The sequence below is a fragment of the Eurypyga helias genome, unplaced genomic scaffold (assembly GCF_000690775.1).
Source record: "Eurypyga helias isolate BGI_N326 unplaced genomic scaffold, ASM69077v1 scaffold17591, whole genome shotgun sequence".
Classification (NCBI taxonomy): domain Eukaryota; kingdom Metazoa; phylum Chordata; class Aves; order Eurypygiformes; family Eurypygidae; genus Eurypyga; species Eurypyga helias.
Genome location: NW_010229127.1, coordinates 89,593 through 108,521, shown reverse-complemented (window position 1 = coordinate 108,521; position 18,929 = coordinate 89,593). Strand labels below are relative to the sequence as shown.

At 40.1% G+C, this 18,929-nt stretch overlaps 1 protein-coding gene across 1 annotated transcript in view; it reads right to left on the bottom strand.

Annotated features, from left to right (window-relative positions):
- LOC104516082 (phosphatidylinositol 3,4,5-trisphosphate-dependent Rac exchanger 1 protein-like) overlaps positions 1-18,929 on the bottom strand; it is a gene marked incomplete at both ends in the record, with an annotated part of 82,681 nt that overhangs the window by 21,668 nt on the left and 42,084 nt on the right. The window contains 6 exon segments of the mRNA XM_010160291.1: positions 4,860-4,993; positions 5,179-5,251; positions 9,751-9,826; positions 14,143-14,192; positions 14,861-14,964; positions 17,426-17,526. Of these exon segments, the coding sequence (XP_010158593.1) occupies positions 4,860-4,993; positions 5,179-5,251; positions 9,751-9,826; positions 14,143-14,192; positions 14,861-14,964; positions 17,426-17,526 (538 nt within the window).

Below are 18,929 nucleotides of genomic sequence, written 5' to 3'. Positions count from 1 at the left end.
TGTACATAAGGCAGCAGCTGTTTAATCTTGGAAGATGTTAAAAAATGGGGCTGTATGAGAAATAGGCATGTTTAATCAAAACCAGAGGGCATATGTAGTGGAAACATATTCAAAGAGAATTTTGGCAGAGATGGGGGGGGCAGAAAGGGGGAGAAGAAAAGCTATGCAAAGAATGGTCTATTACACCTGTATCTGTTACATCCAGGAAGTATTTCTGGCATGTAGGTCATGATGCCGATGTGGTACCTCTCCATTTCTCCCCTTTCCTGTATGAGAAGGATTATGGAGTCGGAAAATGCTTGTGGCATGGGGATGCTCAGTGACTGTGAAGGGAGATTTGACAGATTTCCAGAGGAATGAAGATGACGGAGATGTGAGCAGCCTAATGCTCAGCTATGGCGTAGCTTCCATCATGCTAATGTCACGAGAGCACGACTTTAATGCACAGGGTACAGTGTCTGGTGTACCCACCCCACCTGCTGACCCTCAAACTGCAGACACGCGGAGGGCCTTGGCCTGGGCACTAAGATCCCCCAATGGAGGATGGTAAGGAACTGCACCCATTTCACTCTTGCAGCCTTCCCAAGCTGCTCCTGCTGCTCATGCAGAAGCAGGAACTCTCAGCCTAAACTCCTGGGGTCATCATCAGCAGAAGAGGCAGCACAGGCAGATCAACCACCATTCCCTAAACTAGGGTCTAGGATGCACATCCTTCTCCCACAGCCTTCCCTAGTGCTCTCCAGCATAAACTCTTCCCTGTTGGATACACCTGAAGAGTCTGACTTGGTTGAGAATTTCTTAAGGAGCAGTGACTTATCAGATACCGTCAAGTCTGAACACTTCACAGAATTGAGGAGGTTGCTGAAGGCCTCAGCAGCATTCATTTGAAGAGACCTATTTTCCTGCCACCCCATCTCTCAGGTTGTTCCAGACACTCCAGCCTTTCAAAAGCAGAAAGCTCTGGGGCACCAAAACAGAATTTGAAAAGACAAGATTTCTTTCCAATGAGAAGCTCCAGGATCTTGGCCAGCCCTATCGCTATTCTCTTTAAAGATGTTTTGCCACATAGGCAAAACAGGCTTAATATGTACAAAATAAGTCAAAGTTTCTTCTGGGTCGTGAGCTTTTGAGCATTAAAATTAAGCACTAAAACTGAACTGTTCCTTCTAAACAGTGAAAGATTTACAGCTTAAAGGATGTTTTTCACTTCAGAGTTCACTGTAATTTTTAGTACCCAAACCGACTCAAAGCCCTTATCTGGCCACATACACCTGGATGATGGATGGCTCTTGTTACTGACTTGCCAGCCTGTCTCCTTGGGAGATCAGAAATCCCTACAGGATGGGCTTTTATTAGTGGCTCCCTTCCCAGGGGCATTTTAAATCAATGATTTGCATTTTCAAGCTACAATAGACTGTGCTACACTAGTATAATGAAGAACAAAGGGAAGTCTCTGTTTTGCTCTCTCTCTACTGAAATTTTGCAGAATTAGGTCATTTTATATTAGCACAACACAGAAAAATAATTCTCCTGGAATGATTAAAGATGAACGAGATTTTTATTAAGGATCAAGTATAGCTTTGAGTAATACAAATTACTATTGTTTATTCATAATTAGAAGATGTGTTCTATAGCTTTGTAAGATTTTTAAGGTGGATGCTATGTTTATTGGATTAGCTGGTTTAAAATGGAGCAGACATGATAATACTACCCGTTATCTAAAAACTTGGCATCTGAAGTGCTGAATTATAAGGACACTTTCATTCTCAAAGCTGATTCTAGATTAACAGCAGTAGCAAAGCCCTGAGGATAGATGAGATATAGCATCCTAATTTTCAGATGGTAAACTGAGGTATGAAATGACTTAAGGTCTTGCTCAGGCCACACGTGTGAGAAGTTAAATTAAAACCCAGGTAGCCCTGACTTCTGTTCTCAAACCACTGGCTTTCATCAAACACGCTACTGCACTCAGGCCCCTGTGTGAGCTGAGCACCAAGACACAGCACAGTCCTGGCTCTGAACTGCAGCGGGACACAGCCACTACTCTCTCACTACTGCAACACACTGCTGACAGTGAGAAACATGGGATACCCTGGAGGAACATAGGAGATATCACAGGTCTAGAATGCTGATGAGGTTTAGATGTACAGTGCAGATGTCCAATCCATCACAACTTTATTGATAATGCCACACATAACGTACTTGGGCATTATCTTTAGAAATCAGCGGAAGTGCTTTACTTTTGACATCAAGTAAGTGATACACCAGAGTCTTCTGGGGACTCTAGCACTGCGTGTGCACTAAACCTCTTCAGCAGCTTTGATGGAGGCCCATCTCTACAGGCAACTGTCCTCATCTGATAATCAGCTCCAAGCTACTGGCTTCGATTTGTGGTGGTGTTGGCTTGGGCTAACAAGCAGGGGTGCTGATCACAAGTTAGCAGCACACTGCAGTAACCAAGTCACAATGCCTGGAGTCAATCCAAAATCCAAATTCTCTTCAACTATGGAAAGAATGTTGTATATTTTTTCAGTTTGTCAAGATTTATGTCCTTCAATGAGAAACAATTGCACAAATAAATGAGTATTAAATTTTGTTTGAAGTGAATTTTTCAAACTGAAAGCACTTTGTTCCTTGGCATTTCTAATGACATGTTTGCCAAAGCTTCTGTTGTTTTCTGTTTTTAAGGGCAAGCTCTCCTGTGATTGAGCAAACGTAGATGAAGGGGGTGGGGGAAGCTGTCCATTACACAGCTAGGGTTTCATGGCAGTAGAAAAGAATGTTTCAAAAGCCAGTGCTGAGGATATTCCATTAAATTTCCTACAGTGGGATCGGGGGATGGCAAGGATCAATGCCCTATCATGAGTGTAGGCCAGCAAGAGCTGACGTTCCACAGACAGCAGCAAAGCCTCAGGATTCCAGCTGCTCGTAACTGCTAAACACAGAATAGCAGAGAAGTCAGGCACAAACTTTTTTGTGGGTAAGTGTAATGTGTTTACGGTACTGCTACTTGTGGGATCTTCTTCACAAACATTCAGGGACTGATAATTTATTTGTGCAGATGAGGGGAAACTCTTAACTTCACCATGACTGCTACTCATTTGACAAAAATCTGTGCCCTCTAAGTAGGGAATTTCTTGTTCAGGATATGCTGTCCATTTCAGATTCCTTACTTCTGGAGGTGGGGCTGTACTCAGAGGCTGAGTGATGCACTTGAGAACTACAGTAACAGTAATATTAAAATTGTTCCTGTTGCAAATATTTCAGTTACCAAATTATGGAGTGAGTGGAAGGACCAATTAGGGTTTACGATTACTCACTAGTGAATGGTCCATGTGCAAGGTTTGCTTGTTTGTCCTGACTCTTTAGTGAACACTAATAAACGATTATTACATTAACATAAAACAGAATGAAAGAACTTCAAATCCCTCATTTCACAGCTAACATACTACTGTTGAGAGCTTTGCCATTTTAACAGAAGTACCTTCAACTGGCAGAAAGAAGTGGAATCTGTTTCCTCAAACTTTCCTGTGTTGATAAGATGGAAAATTAAAAATACTTGAACAATGGCAGTTCCCACCAACAGACACAAAACCAATCTCTGAATGCTTTCCAAATCACAAGTGAAAAAACCCACAGTGTACCACTGCTTCCCTTTATCCAGCAACTCACCATGAGGGTAATCATATTAACCTGACACTCCAGTCTCTGGCATGGGATGCATAGAGGAATAATTTTAAGGGACCATGGTGCTTAAGATACTACTTCTGGCCATACAGATAAACACAGATTGGTCTCCTGGGAGACAAGACAACAGTGAGACAGTGACGTTTGTGTGAACCGCAGGAAAAAATTTCCCATATAATGGGCCTATGGAACTTTTCCAACAATTCTGCTTTTGTAGCTTCTGACCCAAGTTTTTCTTCTGCTCCTCCATTCTGCCAGTGTTCAGAGAGAGAAAAAGTTGGGCCTGGAGCCACTGGCAGTAAACAAGGTTCTCGGAACAAAGAGTTTGCATCAATCCAACTACCAAATCCAAACAGAGTTAGAATAATCCCAGGATTGCGATGGCATTTAGTGAGGTAGGAATCTGGAGATAACAGTAATGTTCCAAAAGCATGAACATAAAGAACAGTATTTTTTTGGAAAACGGTTTCCATAACAAGTAAAGGTGATACTTGATCCAGTAATGCAGGGCATGTTCCTATCACTTAGACAATGATGCCCTGAAATATCTGCGTCCTTATCAGTCTTTTAACTTGCATCTGCACGTACCTCACATACAATGGTGTTTAAACTTAAACTGTCTAAACTTGATGGCAGACCTCTCCCAAGATGACAGTGCCCGTTACTTTCTCCTCCACCACACCAACACTGTGGTGCCTGCTCAGCAAACTCAAGAAATAAATGAAGACTGCTAAGACAATATCTCTAGCTCCCAGCTGACTTCCAGACTCTCTCAAGGGCTTCGTGGGAATAGAAAGAAAGGGGTTGGGCTGTGAACTGGATGAATCAGTCATATCTGAGTCTCCTCTTTGCTTGAGAGCTATCAGAAAGAGGCATTACTTGCATTTGCACATATGCATGTGAGCTGTGAATCCAAAGCTCCCACGTAGTGCAGGATGGCCACATGCTAGAGGAGTCGTGCAACTTGCAGATGTCCCTTGATACTAGGAAAAAGCTATGTGATCTGTCAGATAGAAAAGTCAGAGTTCTACAGCAAAGTAGCTCAAGAATTAGTATCTATGCAGTGAAGAAAAACCTAGCTACAGGGGCTATTCCTCATTTCAATTCTCCTCTAGTATAAAACAGTATCAGTTTCACAGACATTTAAAGGTTTATATTAACATATTTCTTACCAGAAGTTTGATGTTTTCCACGAGTTTGAAGTCATTACGTAATTGTTTGCTCTTGGAACTGGTGCCTTCCATCTCCTCATCAGCATAAAAGCGGAAATACAAGGATTCATCCTTAAATTCACTTTTCTCCAGGACTGGAAACAACATATATGAAATACATACATGCAATTACACAGAGAAAGAAAGAGAGAAACAAAAAAGAAAGTTAAAGGAAACCCTACAGAGCAAAGGGATGCGCGAAGGTATTTTCAGAGTCAGCTAATCTGGCTGAAGTAAGAGCTCCTTTAATTGGCTGTGGGAAGTAATATTGATGCATTACCATGATGCATGAAGCCGTTATTGCAGAGTCCAACACCCAGTGCGACAGCTTCCTCCCGAGTCTGACAGTCTCCCTAGAAACAAGAGGATAAATGTTACATCTCAGACAACTTTCTAAGCTAAATTATTCCCCTTCCCCACCACATAGCTTGTGGCTCAGAAATTAGCAGGATGCTCTTTGTAGGGAACAATAGCAAAAAATTAAAATAGCTACCCCGGTGCCCAAATCCCATTCGTTCTTACATATAGCATCTCTTGCCCTCCTACAGGAACTAGGAGGACAAAGACCAGGATTCTGGAAAGTAGCTGTTGAACCCACAAAGGGACATCATATTATCTCAAGGTAAAGACTTTTAATTTACAATCATAGTGTTGGACTTCAGGACCCATTACCTGCAGATAATAAAACTCATTCTTAGAGAGTGGAGTTGAGAGATCTTATCTATATTCAACCAAAAGGAGAAAAACCTAAGAAAACCCAGTGTATGTGAACTCTAAAGGCGAGACTGGTTAAAACCACAGTGCCATTCCAGCAACCTACCAACAAAGGATTCAGTTTCTCACTACCTGAAGCCTCGAGTACAGTATTTCAAACCAGGTACCAAAGGTGACTTGAAAATTTACAAATTTACCTGAAATGGCAGCATTGTTTTGCATCTACAATCCAGTTAATACAAGAAATGCCTGGTTTTCTCTATATATCTGCTAATTTACAGCCACAAGTGGAGACTTTACAAACAGACCTTCTTTTTTCCCCATCCATCTGGAGAACTAGATATCCCAAAGCTCTAGCAGCAACTGCACAGTAGGGTACTGACTGTTTAAAGCAAACCAGCTTGCAGACCAAAAGCCCTCTGATCTTGTCAGCGGAACATAAGTCCTACTTCAAGTTCTACTGAGGAGAGCAGTAGCTATTTGCCAGGCAAATAGTGGCAAAGAACATCACTATGGTGTAAAGATGCTATTTAAATACAGGATAAAACAGGATCAGCTCTTGCCAATCAGTGGCACTGCTGGCTCTTGTTGAAGAGGAAAAAAAAAAAAAGGGCATGGCATTTACAAATTAAGAACTAAATACTGTTGTCTTGGTAGGAAAAAGACCAAGGCAGTTCTGGAGGAACTGCATGATTATGTAATCACACAAGGAATGCCAAGAAAAGGGCTTTAATAAACCTTAAATTTAACTTTTACTATAAACTAATTTCAAGTCATTGTAAGTCTTTCCACATCTTCAACATCCTGTCATGCAACAAATTCTCAACACTCACTTTGTGTTACTTTATGGGATAAATGAGTAGTTTATTTTACAGAACCCGAGACTTAAAAACCTAATTTCTTCTTTCAACTGTAAATAAACCGGAGGAGAAATGCCTTCCATCGTCATTCTCTTAACCTTTAGTAATCTACTTTTGCTTTAGACAATAAAATCTTTCCGTAGGAAGGCTCTAAACCAGACTTGGCTACTCCTGCTGATGTTAACCTGGCCTCAAAATATTCCCCCTCAAAACAGCATTCTGTAATTATAATATATAATGTTAAATAGATCATTTCAGCTCACTTGTAAGTATTTCTAAATGTTACATAGCAATTTTTCCAAATACAATGAAAGCAGTAACAAAAAACCTCAAGAAAAAAGAACCACTTACAATCAACAAGCCTGACAGCAAGCGTGCCTCATAACGTTTTCAGACAGAAGTTGGATGTGAAACGAGACTCACTAGTTTCGACAAGATAATTTAGGTTTATTCAAGGACAATCACTGAATTTGAGTCAGCAGAATTATAGAAACTGTTTGCAGTCAGTACCATAGTGAAGAATCATGCCCCGAGCACACTATTATGTTTACTGTTACTACTGCCACCATTACAATTACTATTATTGCTCTCTAGTTCTGGGAATGATATGATGTGTAAACCATATGATGTGTAATCATGGTCCATGGCTGACTGTTTTGAGACCTACAAATGAACGAGCCCCTTCCCTTCAAGAATTGCCTCTAAATATACATAGGGACCGTAATCTAATTCACAGACAATTTCTGTCTAAATTCATGGACATAGATCAGATATTTCCCCTTTCAGGCTCTGACTGCTGAAACCATTTCTCTGCTACATTCAAAGGGTCACTAAAGTAATGCCTACAGAAAACTCTAATACAGGATTTTGTTTTCCAAGATTTGTCTTCGTGCTTCTAGAAGAGGCATAAACACTTTCATCTACAATCAGCACTGATGCTCCTACGTGCTTCTCTTCACCATCATGCTTAATGCTTTATTTTAGTGTCTCATGCACAATTTGCCTAAGACATACTATGGGGGTAACTGCAGCAGGATCCAGCTATTGTGAAGAGCTATAAACAATTAAAAGGCATCAAGCAAATTCAGCATCACATCTCCCAAGTCATTAGGAAATCCCTTGACTCTCTCACATGCAAAAACCCCCTCTTAGTGAATAATCTGTGCTAGCATATCACAGGGCACTTACTAATAAACCTGACAGTCAAGAGATGCTCAGCTCCTGCAGACCCCTGATGGCTACCGAGCCACAAATGCACTGCACATCTAATAACAGAGCCCTTAATACCTCTCCAGCCCGACTCTGCGTGCAGACAATGCATAGGGGATAATCACATATATCACATTTGAACACAACTGTTCAAACACACGCAAGATGCAGACTCGTTGAGGACCCAACGTATCTCTTGCCAGAAGTATAATAGCCAACCACTTCCAGGTAGGAGGATCAGGGTACAAAACACAGCTGCGACTGTTTCTACAATTAGAAAAAAAGTTCTTTCTTGCTCTGTTCAGTCGCTCTGTTCAGTTTTAAGAGTATTTGTAAAGGTCAAGAAAATGAAAACCAGCTTTCTCATTAGGGAGGGCTCCCACTGGCATTAGTCTAAATTGCAAACAGAAATGAGAGACTGTCCTTCAAGACAGTCACCCTTATGCCCCTAAACCTAACAGAAACAATAGTCCTTGTTTTTTATGCATCACTTGTAAACCAAAGTAATGATGCAGATTGATGGTCAGAAACAGAAATAAATATATCCCACCATTTTTGTGTAACAGGTAGTTATCAGACCAGACACCATCCCCAAGATTTTCAAGAAAAGGCGTCTTAAGTTAAACTGAAAAGTAGATATTTGATCAGTTAAATAAATCCACTATTCTTCAAAAATGAGTATTGATTAGCTCCCACTAAAATCTGCTGTTTCCAAATATGGCCAAAATATGAATGGTTCTTAGAAAATAGTTTAACCTAGTATGAAAATTCCAAGTGAACCCCCATGAAAATTACTATTTGTCAAGATCTATGTGCAAAGATGGATTTAACCACATAGACAGGAATCCATCCAAGCCATAGACAGCGATTTAAATGTTTAACAATGCTCCTCTTTAACTGAGCACAGAAGAAATTCCCCTCATCTTCCTACCTGTATACATGTACGTATGCACATATATACACAATATAAATTACAGTCTTCTATATCTCTGTATCTGGGTTTAGTATATCCTGGTTCAATCTTAATGTGAAGTTCTGTAAACAGGATAATTAACAGTCAGATCAACCTACCAAAATGAAGAAAAATGGGGAAGGACCAAGAGCTGATGTTTTACCTTGCTATCTGAGTCTTTCTACTGCCTACAGCTCTGTGATTAACTATTATGTTCACCAGATTAACCTGATTACATCTCTCTTCTTTGGCCAAACCAGACTTTTTTTTCCCCCTCAGCTTTCCATGAATAAGATCCCATTAAACCACACGTAACTGATAAGACAACCTCAGTACTAATATCTTTGCTCTCCCTCTATGCTCTTAACAGGAAAACAATTGACTACTCCATTCTCATTCAATTATTTGGCACAGAACAACCTTAAATCATATCAATCTCATTAATGTGGGAGGATGTCAAATGCAATTGCAGGAAACATTTCTGAAAGACAATATCCTGGTTGTCAGAGGTCTGATTCTCATTAAAACTAGCCTCCCTCTGTCATTTTGGCAGTATAAGTCTTAATAGGACTGTGAATCAGACCATCATTTAAGACAAAACCAGGACGTGCGTTTCACTCTATGATGGCGAGCAACATGTCACACTCCCTTTAGACTGCTTTAGGCTACCAAAGCTAATTTTTTCTATTCTGAAACTATAGGCTCTTCTCTGCAACTACAAGGACAATGTGGGGCAACTACAATTTCTAAAGACAATGGTGTAGTTGTTGGTGTAAAACTCCAGATTACTTTTTCAATAACTGTGCCACACCTACACAAGATTAAATGAGATCATCATTGCTCTACATGTCTTCAGGAAATCACAAGAAAGTAAAGAGATCCCAGAGAACAGCCAGTTCACCACTCCTAAAGCTAACAAATTACTTTCTTCCTCTTTATGCTGCCAAATAATACACTTGCACCAAATGAACAGTAACAGAAAGCATAAGATTTTAATATTAAAGAACCACAGTATGTTTAATTACATTCTCTAGATAAATGTGTTTTATTTACTTTTAAAATGAACTGAAAAATTAAGCTACTTGTCAAAGACAGCAGTATCTCAACATTTTCTTACCTGTGCAATAAGCCAATCCACTAGTTTACTTGCAGGGATTACTGATTTGTAGGTCTTCAGATGGTAGTCACGGTCTCTAGTTAAGAAAGAAAATTCAGGGCAAATCAGGACAAAAAGGTAAACATTTCTTTTACACTCTAAACCTACATATACTACTGTGACCTACTATTATGAAGTTGAGGAAAGAAGAATTATAGATGGAAAAAAAAGAGACTCCGAGACCCAAATAAATAAGAAAGAATAGGAAGCAGATATTCTTTTGTTCTAGAAGAAAGGACTAGTTTTTAAACTTTTCTAACAACTTGAATTAGGAAGACATTTCTGATCAATACAGAGCAGTCTTTTTTCAAATTTTTCTAGATGTTTTTTCAAGTCATCTTCAGGGAGCTCCTATTCCTGCCAGAGGCAACCAGGACATTCTTTTTACAGATGTTCTGAGCTTCTTCTTTAACTCAGGTTAGAACACCTGTTGAAAATCAGAATCTTCTGACTGGAAGCCATCTTCTAGTTTCCATCCTACATCCATTCATGTCCAGTTTTCATTTACTGGCTCAGTGCCAGCCCCATCTATAAGCTTAAATCATTTTTCTCTGGTCTTTATCCATCAATGCATTCACAGACAGTGACCCTACATACTCCCTCTCTACTCCTGTACTGAAGTAAGCACCTTTTAGCCTTCTCTGTCAGGAGAGATTTTCCTGATTCTCTGCACCTTTACTTCCTTTAGCAAAATATCACAGAGCAGCCAGATACAAATAGAGTACACAGTGTTCTTTTATGGCACTAGATAATTTCAGCCACTGTAAATTAAAAAGAAGTGTTGTATTCAGGTCTTGTAACACAACTTGCACCATCTCATACACAGCCCTGGCAGAGAACAGCACTGTTGCTGAAATAAGGAAAAGAAACACTACTGTAACTTGCTCCATTTAGGAGTTTTCTTCCACTGCTCAAAGCCATGGAGATAATTGATGTTTTTAGTCTTTCATAAAATAGTTCTAAACAATTTTGATACAAATATAAGAGGACTATGTGGCTCAGAACACTGAGCTCTAACACCTTTCACCTCCAGGTCACTGGATTTAATCCAGCTCATGAGAGAATGAAAAGCTCTTTCCATTTTAAGGCTGTTTACTGGCCCGTGTGAAATAAGTTTGGTGGTCTTGATCCAGTTCCTAGTTCCACATCACAAAAGCCATTACCACAATTAATTTGCATTAATTGGCTCCCTCTTGTCCAGAGCCTCAGCAGAGAGGCCAAATGCTGAATGGCTACGAAGAATTAATTCCTCTCTCACCCTTGGAGGTTTTCCTTCTATTTCAAGCTTGAGGTCCACTGGCATGACTGTAGAGGGAAACTTCCACAGCCACTGTGACTGCTTCTACAGTCCGGATGTATCTATAAGGCAGCTCAAGAGAAGACTTGATTCTCCCGTTCTGTCAAATCAATCTCACTTATTATCACCACACACTGATATTTTCTTTTTTACTAAAAATCTAGAATCAAAGCACCATCTAAAATTCATCCCACTCATGTTTTTCTTTTACTAATCATCTACAGATACAAATATGTTGTGACTGGTTTTTGTAAATAAATGCAGCAGAAATGCCTGTTTGTTTGCAGAATGCAGGGTGTGATAAATTAGAAAGGGAAGCAGGACTTTCAGAAGTTGGGAGGAAAAAAAAAAAAATAAAAAAGCCATGACAGCATTTCCAGAAATATGTGTCCCCAGAACAAAAGCTTTCCTCATAGTGCTTACACATATTTTTCAACTTGTCTTCCAGTAATGTGCTAAACCCAGCACAAAACTGTGGGAGTTTTCTGGGCAGTTTTTCCCTCTCACACTCTTATCTTGAGAAAATATGCTTTTGAAATGTCAGAATAATAAAGCAAAGCATTAAAATATTGAGTACTAATGAGTAGGGGTTTCCAGATTGTGAGAAGCAACTCCCAACATTTTAATACAGATGCTGACATCGAGCTAGAGTTTTGAATAAGCTGGCATCAGGATCTTGGTCCACGGCCCAGTCTTTTGCTGCTTTCAGTTAAATGCTTGTCAGGGTGAATATTTCAACATTAGTTCACTGACTTTTCCCCTCCATTTCAATCTAGCCTGAACAAGAATGAATCATGGAATGTTATCTAGAACCATGAGCTGCAGGTGAATAGTCAAATAAAGATGTGGGAACCACTGAAATCTTGGCAGAACCTTGTTGCCTCACAAAAACTAGAGGAATATGATGTTCTTCAACGGCTCTACCCCATCTACACACTGAAGGGTTGTCCATCACATGTGTAAGTGTGAGCAAGCTCCCCCACTCTCACAACTAAGTAGACCAGAGACATATTCAGAACCTTCTTTTCACCTAACAGTTTTCAAAATGCTTTACTTTTTGTGTATCATCCCCCAGACTTGCATGCTTCGTTTCTGGCAGAGAATATCATCTTACCCACAAAGTACATCAGTGTCAGACTTTACTGAAGAAAACTAAAAAGGCAAATGCTAAATGGAAACTCCCAGGTTTCCAGGGCTGACAACTAAGCAAAATAACATTCCAAGGCTGTGAACAAAATCATTGAATTTTGAACCTTATGATTCCTCCAGATCCTCTTGGCATGTGCACCTGCTACTGCAAGCAGTTCTGCCAATTTTCTAGAAGGAAGGTTGCACCAGAGAGGTAGGCCTCATCAACCTTGCTAGCATGACCGCAGGGATCAGCAGTCTGAAGATGCCAGATAAAGCAGTGGTCCACAGGCCCAGCAAAAAGTAACAGGCTTTACACACCTAACTTGGCTAAAAGGCTTACTTAGGCTAGGATTAGGCTTCTCAGAGGCAAAAACACATGGTAAGAAGACATGAAAGGATGACAGCCTAGAAGATTCTGTTTTCTACCATGGAGATAAAAGGAAGAGTGAATAGGAAAGACAATGGCAGGGGGAAGAGCCTGAACATACTGAGAACATTAAGTCAATCCCAAAGGATCCTAAAACTTGTGAGCGCCTCCTATTTTTCAGTGGTCATACACAGTTCAGATTTATGCTGTCACTCACACAGATTAATCCTGGTTTTAGAAGATTGTCCAGATGGGATTCAATTACAAAGACAGCACACTGATACAACACCACAAGACAGGCCCATGGTAGTTATTTTGTCCTTGCTGATTCCCTAAAGCATAAGACTACATCCCTTGCAGTTCGTGGGTACCCTGAGGTCAGTGACATTTTTTCAGCTTCCCTTAGGATTACTCCTACTCTGCATGTGAATTACCACCTTAAGGGGTGAAATGTATGTGCAAATACACACATGCATATACATAACCACTTTGCCTACTAAGGGATGCAGCACCTTTCCTGCTCTCTCCACACCCCTTAGGCTAACTGAAATCTATTGTAGAATGGCTGTTCTGAGGAAAAAAAAACCCCAGACCTAATTAGACAAATTTATGACGGATGAACTGTAACTATCTTTGCCCCTTTTTTTAGCATGACAATGACATCTCTCCGTGAAACATCTGTTGTATAACTCAGGGGCAAAAGGTCAGTTTAGTTGAATTTGGAACTCCAGCCATGCGCACCAGAGGTTTTTTAATTCCTGGTCAGTTTTTCGTATGTAAAAATGAATCCTTCTAACTGAAAATGCCTAATTTTCAATCATACACACCTCAAAAGAACACCTACATGGCTCAGAGTGATTTCCATTATAGGCCAGAAATGTTCATCTGATGTCACAGTAAGGCAACATCTGAAAATCATCTCCTGGGGTCTGGGAAGAAAGTTAACTAGGGCTTGCAGATTATCTCAGTTCTTTAGCATTTATTTATACAGAGCTAAGTTGTGAAGATTTTACTCAAAAATTTCAAGTTCTTTTCAAATTACAGCCTCAGGTTTTATTCTACTTCAGACTGGTTTTTGTTTGTTTAGGGTGCTTTGAATGAAAGAATCCTAGCATCACACTGGAATCTGTTTACATCACTTTAGCATCTGTTTACATTTTCTACAACCCAAACAATACAGCAGCTATAATCACACTGCACAATCTGCCCTGAATCAATAGTCACTTATTAATCACACCCACTTGAACCCTCAGAAACTGCCACAGTAAACAGGTAAACTTGTGTGATGCTAACAGCTCTGATGAACTGACAGAGGAAGCAAATGTCAGGAAGACTGTAACACTAGCCTTTCATTCTCCCAGAACCCAGTTCCAACATCCTCCAGCAGAAGTAGACTACAGATCTAAACTGTGGAGATGGAAGGGTAGTAAAAGAGGCAAGAAAATGCAGAAAAGTATTGTTCGTAAGAACTAAAAAGAAAGATTTCAACAGTAACCTGTCATCATCCTCTTAACAAAGCCAGATAATATATACACGGGGACCATGGAGGTGAACTTACTTTACCACTGGAGTATATAGGCAGTGTAGTCGGCAGTAGAGCCTCACACCCTGAAGAAGGAAAGATGCATGGTTATTATCAGTTTTTGCCTTTTCAAAGAAACCCTGACTAGCTAAAGATAGCAAAAACTGGACACTGATGTCTCTACTCAGCTGAAATTATCAATCGATTAACTTCTTCAAAACAGTTCCCTTATCCTGTCAAACATTCATGCTTCTTTCACTGACTCCAGAAGCTGAAAAACCTATTCTTTTATCTCAAATCACCTCATTCCAACATTTTTTCCATTTATCCTTCCTCACAATTAACCCATGAACTGATGTCTGTAAGAAGAAATCCAATTTATTAAAAGGTATATGGGCAGATGTGTGATCAACACAAATCCTTTAACATACAATTATCAGGAATGGCAGTTAAATACTGATCCCTTCTATCTCCCTGAACCACAATGCCCAGATATTCAGCAGACATGTATTATGGCCTACTGTTTTCTCTTAATACCTTTTGTTACTATATTAGGATTGTAGTCAGCAGTCTTGGGACCAGTCACTACTGTATCAATATTTACTGCTAAGCTCTGCTTCCTCTCCCTGGAGCGAGTGTCTCCTATGGCATGAGGATGGATAGCTTAGTACAGTAAAGACAAACAACATGTCCACAACATTCAGTGGTAGAGCAAACTTGTGATGCAAATCCAACTAAGAATGATAATACAAACCTTGGACATGATGTCTTCCAACTCACTTCTTGGCTTGTACGTTCCATCATCGTAACGAAATCTGTACATCACCTGCTCATTCTTAAACTGGTGCTTATCTGAAACTAAAACACCAGTATGAGAGTTAAAATTAGTCTTTTCTCCCCTGCCATGTTCTTCATAGGCTAGCTGGCATGTCTACAACTAAGTATTTGCTGGTGTCTATCATTTCCTGAAGAGAGGTCTCAGCTCTTCAAATTTCCCCTTATTGTGAATATATATGCTTATGTGCACTTCTGAACAGCTCCACCAACAAACACAGTTTTCTAAAATATTCCAGTTCCAATTAAACAGAAATTTCTTCCTTGTACATCAGATTTAATTTATTTAAGGCTTTGAAAAAAGTCCTTGTGAAAGTCATTTGGGCTGTCTGAATTTTTCCGTAAGTTTTGAACAAAGTGCCTGCAAATTCCTACAGCACCTATCACAGCACTAAAGTAATTTTTGCAGTTGCCCAAAGTTCTGCCACTTCAAAAGCAGAACCATACCAGTGGGAGGAACTACAGCTGTTAGGTATTCTTCTACCATGGTTCTTGTATTTGCTAGCCAGTTCCTTGTAAAAATTGACTCCCATTTTTGAGAGACTGCTTTTTCACCCAGAATAGCCTTTCCACAGTAGGGCAGTTAAAATCTTATTGAGTAATATTATATACTGATAGGCTTGATACAGTGCAATACTGATACAGTGGAATCTCTCAGCTGTTTAAGCAATTGACTTCGTTGAGAGTGTGCATGCTTTGGATTTTGTACTTATAAATCCAATTGAGAATCAAGTCTGCAAAAGCGTCTGTGTCAGGCACACAGGAGATCAGGTTCTGATCACTTCTGCTCTCTGTGACAGGCACCAGAACTTCCACATCAGCAGTCTCAGATAAAATAGCCAGAATTCAAAGAGATACAGAGGAAAATGAGTGATAAAACACACAGAGCTCAGCCTTTAGCAATCATCTTTGGCCCTGCTTCTCAGGCAGGCTGAGAAATCAGCACTTTTCACCTGACAGTAATGTTATGCCAAGTGAAAACAAAAGATAAAAGATATTGCCTAAGGTAGAATAGGAGTAAGAGCTTCATTATGGTGCAACCAAACCAGATGAATCTTACTCGGGGCATTTGAATGAGGGGAGCAGTAGATGGAACAGCAGAACTTTCTTTGAGCTGTAAATTTGTATTTAGAGGGAAAGGACACTGCTGAAAGTGTCAAAGTATGAAGTTATGGCAAGGCAACAATATGAATCATGAAATAACAAGTCTCAGGAGAGCTTTTTGCACCAATAGTGCAAGTGGACACATTCAGAACATAAGCAAGAAAGGGTGTGAGCACAAAAGAGCATTCCTCATCCAAAGGGGGATCCCTACACATTAGAGTCAGTCATTTCTGCAAAGCCAGTTAGGACCAAGTACTCAAAAGTATTCAGCGCGTTTGAGCTCATGCTCAAAGCCCTTCAAAGTCTGAATGTGCCTGAAAGCATGTCTTGGTACCTGGAAAGTGCCTGAAAGCATGTCTTGGTACCTGGAAAGTGCCTGAAAGTATGTCTTGGTACCTTGGCACCTGGAAGTATATGTGCAGGAAGGATTATAGTACTGCCTGTATTAGATTTTGTTACGTGTTAATTAAAAGAAGGTAACAGACATAATTTCTGAACAGTGTTATTGTCACCTGAAAGACAAGTTTGTGGAGCTGAGTTATCAAGAGATTAAAGCAAGACTAGCCTAATTAAATGGCTTCCCTATTTAAATTGGTTTCCAAGAGATTGTATGGAAATGTAGATCACTGGTGACTTAAGACCTATATACTTTATTCCTCTGATGTGCATTCTGCAGCTAAACTCACCTGAAAGTCATAATTGGGCCATTTTCTGTTTAACTACAATATAACTGTGCTCCTCTCTCTGCGTAATGTAACATGAAAATAATAGGAAACAGAAGGACAAATCTGGATTTAAAGGACGCAATCTGGAGGAAGACCTTATTTTAGTAGAAACACGAATAGCACAGAATATTTTCACACAAGCATCTTGTGCTACTTTGGTCATTCAGCAGTTTCATATGCACTATCCTGCTCTTCTGAAATACCCCTCATCACAGCACTTCAAGGTCGTCTGATGGGAGTGATGAAGAAATACGGTGCATCACTACTTTAAAGAGAGACATTCTTGGCAAATGAGCTGGAAAGAACAAATCCCACAACAAACCCTCCATCATCTCTATGACAAGCAGTCTCATTAGAAAGAATGACCCATCGTGTGGAACCCCTCACTCTGTTGGTACCTGTGCCCCATTCTGAAAGGGCACTGCTCGACTACCCTCAGTACTGCTCATGTGTCATAAGGAAACCTGTATTCAGCGATCAAAACACCGAAGTACAAGGAATACACCTGATATAGTTCGAAACAAAGAAGTTGCAGGGAAATCAAGCACCTGCAAGGTAGTATTTGAACATCATGTGACCACCTGCAGTCAGTTTTCCACCCTCATTTCCCTGACATTACCAAAACCTAACATCTCTTTATGGCATGGATCACTCACCATGATGAATAATTCCATTTTCCAACAGTGCCTGTCCCAAGTTGACTCCTTCCTCTGGTTTGCTTATCTCTCCAATCTCTGTGAGCCATGATACAAACTCACTGCAAAGGGAAGCAGAACAGAAACAATTAGCTTTTTCACTCTGAACATAAGCAAAAACATGCCTGTGCAAGTCATCAGCCAACCACAGGAGACTCTCTCCTTGAAGCAAGTGTGAAAACTGTTGTAAGTGATGATACCTCTACTAGCTGGCTCCATTTCCTACATTTCTGTAGGAAATGCTGTGCAGAAAATCCAGATCTTCTATCTGTAATTTTTCCCACCATTCCCTTTAGCTCATCATAATTCACATGCACACAAAAGGAAAGAAGACCTGGCTGAATCAAATAAAGATGCTGCAAATCCTTATTTTATTGAGCAAGCCAGACAGACATCCAAGGGGGAAAACGAAAGCAAGATTAACTGATGACCTTAAAAACAAGTTGTCCAGTAGAGAAAACAGCTACTTCTATCCAAGCTACCCCTCCAAGCAGTGTTTGTGGTCTGACAGTTACATATCCTCATCTCTCTTCACTGGGTCTGATTCCTGCCTGCCCCCACAGTGGTGTAATTGCATTGACTTCAATGGAATCATAGTAGGACTTAGGGCAGAAGATTCAACCTACTGAATTCAAGCACTGAGCACAAGTCCCACCAACATGTTAATTTAAGGTCATTTACTGGAGTTGGTGCCTGGCAGACACATAAATGATGCTTCTAATTTATAGACAAGAGGTGGTAAGTCTGCCTCCTCATGCAGCACAAAACCAAACCTCTCTCTGGTGAGGGGAGAGCTGCACATATGGGCAGAATAAAAGCCAAAAATGAATAGATATGTAGGATGTTACTCAATTAGAAACAGTCAGTACAGAAACGTGGACATTGCAAGATAGATGAATACAGCACTAGCAGAGCCCTAGGGGGCTGAGTTGTTTGCCAGGTTAATTAGCGGTTATACTAGAAATGTGTTAAATTCAAAAAGAAGAACAAAAGGAATATATGAAAGTGGAGTGACATATGGGAAATCTGAGTTCAATAAACCACTTGGGTGCTTGCCAATGTGCAGAGAGTTGCTGCTTATCAAAACCAGTATCCATGCCTCCTTTTGTGGGCTCTAAATGAAGTATTTTTAGTCTCTTCATGTTTATCAGAGCTGACTCATCTAAGCTGTAGGTAGTAGTTGCACTTTGCCTTTAGAATAACAACAACAAGTTCAGTACTGAAAACTTTGGCTTGCTGAGGGGCTACTCCATAACTGTCATAGTGTAGAAAAGGCAACAGAATCTATTCAGCTATGCCAGGGGAATCCCATGGAAACCAGCAGAGTTTTGTAAAACTCCTAAAGCCAGAGTACTGTATGGATGAGTCAGACTACCTCCTAAGGAAACCTCATTCTCAATTTCCCAGTGATTCTGAACTCTTTCTAGAAGTGTTTAAAAGCCGAAATAGGATATAAACTGCAGAG